Source organism: Propithecus coquereli, unplaced genomic scaffold, assembly GCF_000956105.1.
Source record: "Propithecus coquereli isolate 6110/MARCELLA unplaced genomic scaffold, Pcoq_1.0 Scaffold280, whole genome shotgun sequence".
NCBI lineage: Eukaryota > Metazoa > Chordata > Mammalia > Primates > Indriidae > Propithecus > Propithecus coquereli.
Genome location: NW_012148397.1, coordinates 1554946 through 1555515, shown reverse-complemented (window position 1 = coordinate 1555515; position 570 = coordinate 1554946). Strand labels below are relative to the sequence as shown.

The 570-nt window shown below is 51.6% G+C and overlaps 1 protein-coding gene across 1 annotated transcript in view; it reads left to right on the top strand.

Annotated features, from left to right (window-relative positions):
• Positions 1 to 570, top strand: part of PKD1L2 (polycystic kidney disease 1-like 2) — a 104376-nt gene that overhangs the window by 11220 nt on the left and 92586 nt on the right. The window contains exon 5 of the mRNA XM_012648177.1: positions 20 to 101. Within this exon, the coding sequence (XP_012503631.1) occupies positions 20 to 101 (82 nt within the window). The remainder of the gene's footprint in view (positions 1 to 19; positions 102 to 570) is intronic.

The following is a 570-nucleotide window of genomic DNA, read 5'->3' as shown; positions in this document are numbered from 1 at the left end:
GGGGCTGCAGGCATGCCAGGTGGCAGCAGACGGGGCCTACTTTGGAGACCTGTGCCCGACTCAGGGCAGCTACCTGTGGGTGCAGTACCAGTGCCAGGAAGGTGAGTCCCCAGCTTACTCGGGCCTAGGAATTTCCCTTTATTTCCACGGCACGTGCAGCTTCCTCTGGGAGCAGAGGCAGCAGCCGCCCACGTGGGCTGATGGCTGTGTGCCAAGAGACTTCCTCACCCAAAACAGCTTCCCTGCAGTCCCACCTCCCCACCTGACTCGGCCCTTTGGGGTGAAGCATTTGAAGCTTCTGTTGCAGAAGCCGGAAGGAGTCCCAGGATCCCCCATACCCCGCACCTGCTCAGCCACCACCCTGTGCACAGGCAGCCGTTTTGGAACGCAGGGGCACATTTTAAAAATACGAATCTTGAAAGTTGTAAAAATAACCCCTATTACCACACTATAAAAGTTTTATAAATGAAGGAGGAAAAAAATCCCTCCCTTCAGTTCTACAAACCTATTCCCCATAAGGAAACACTATTAATTATTATTTAGAATAAATTCCTCCCTGCTTTTTAAAAT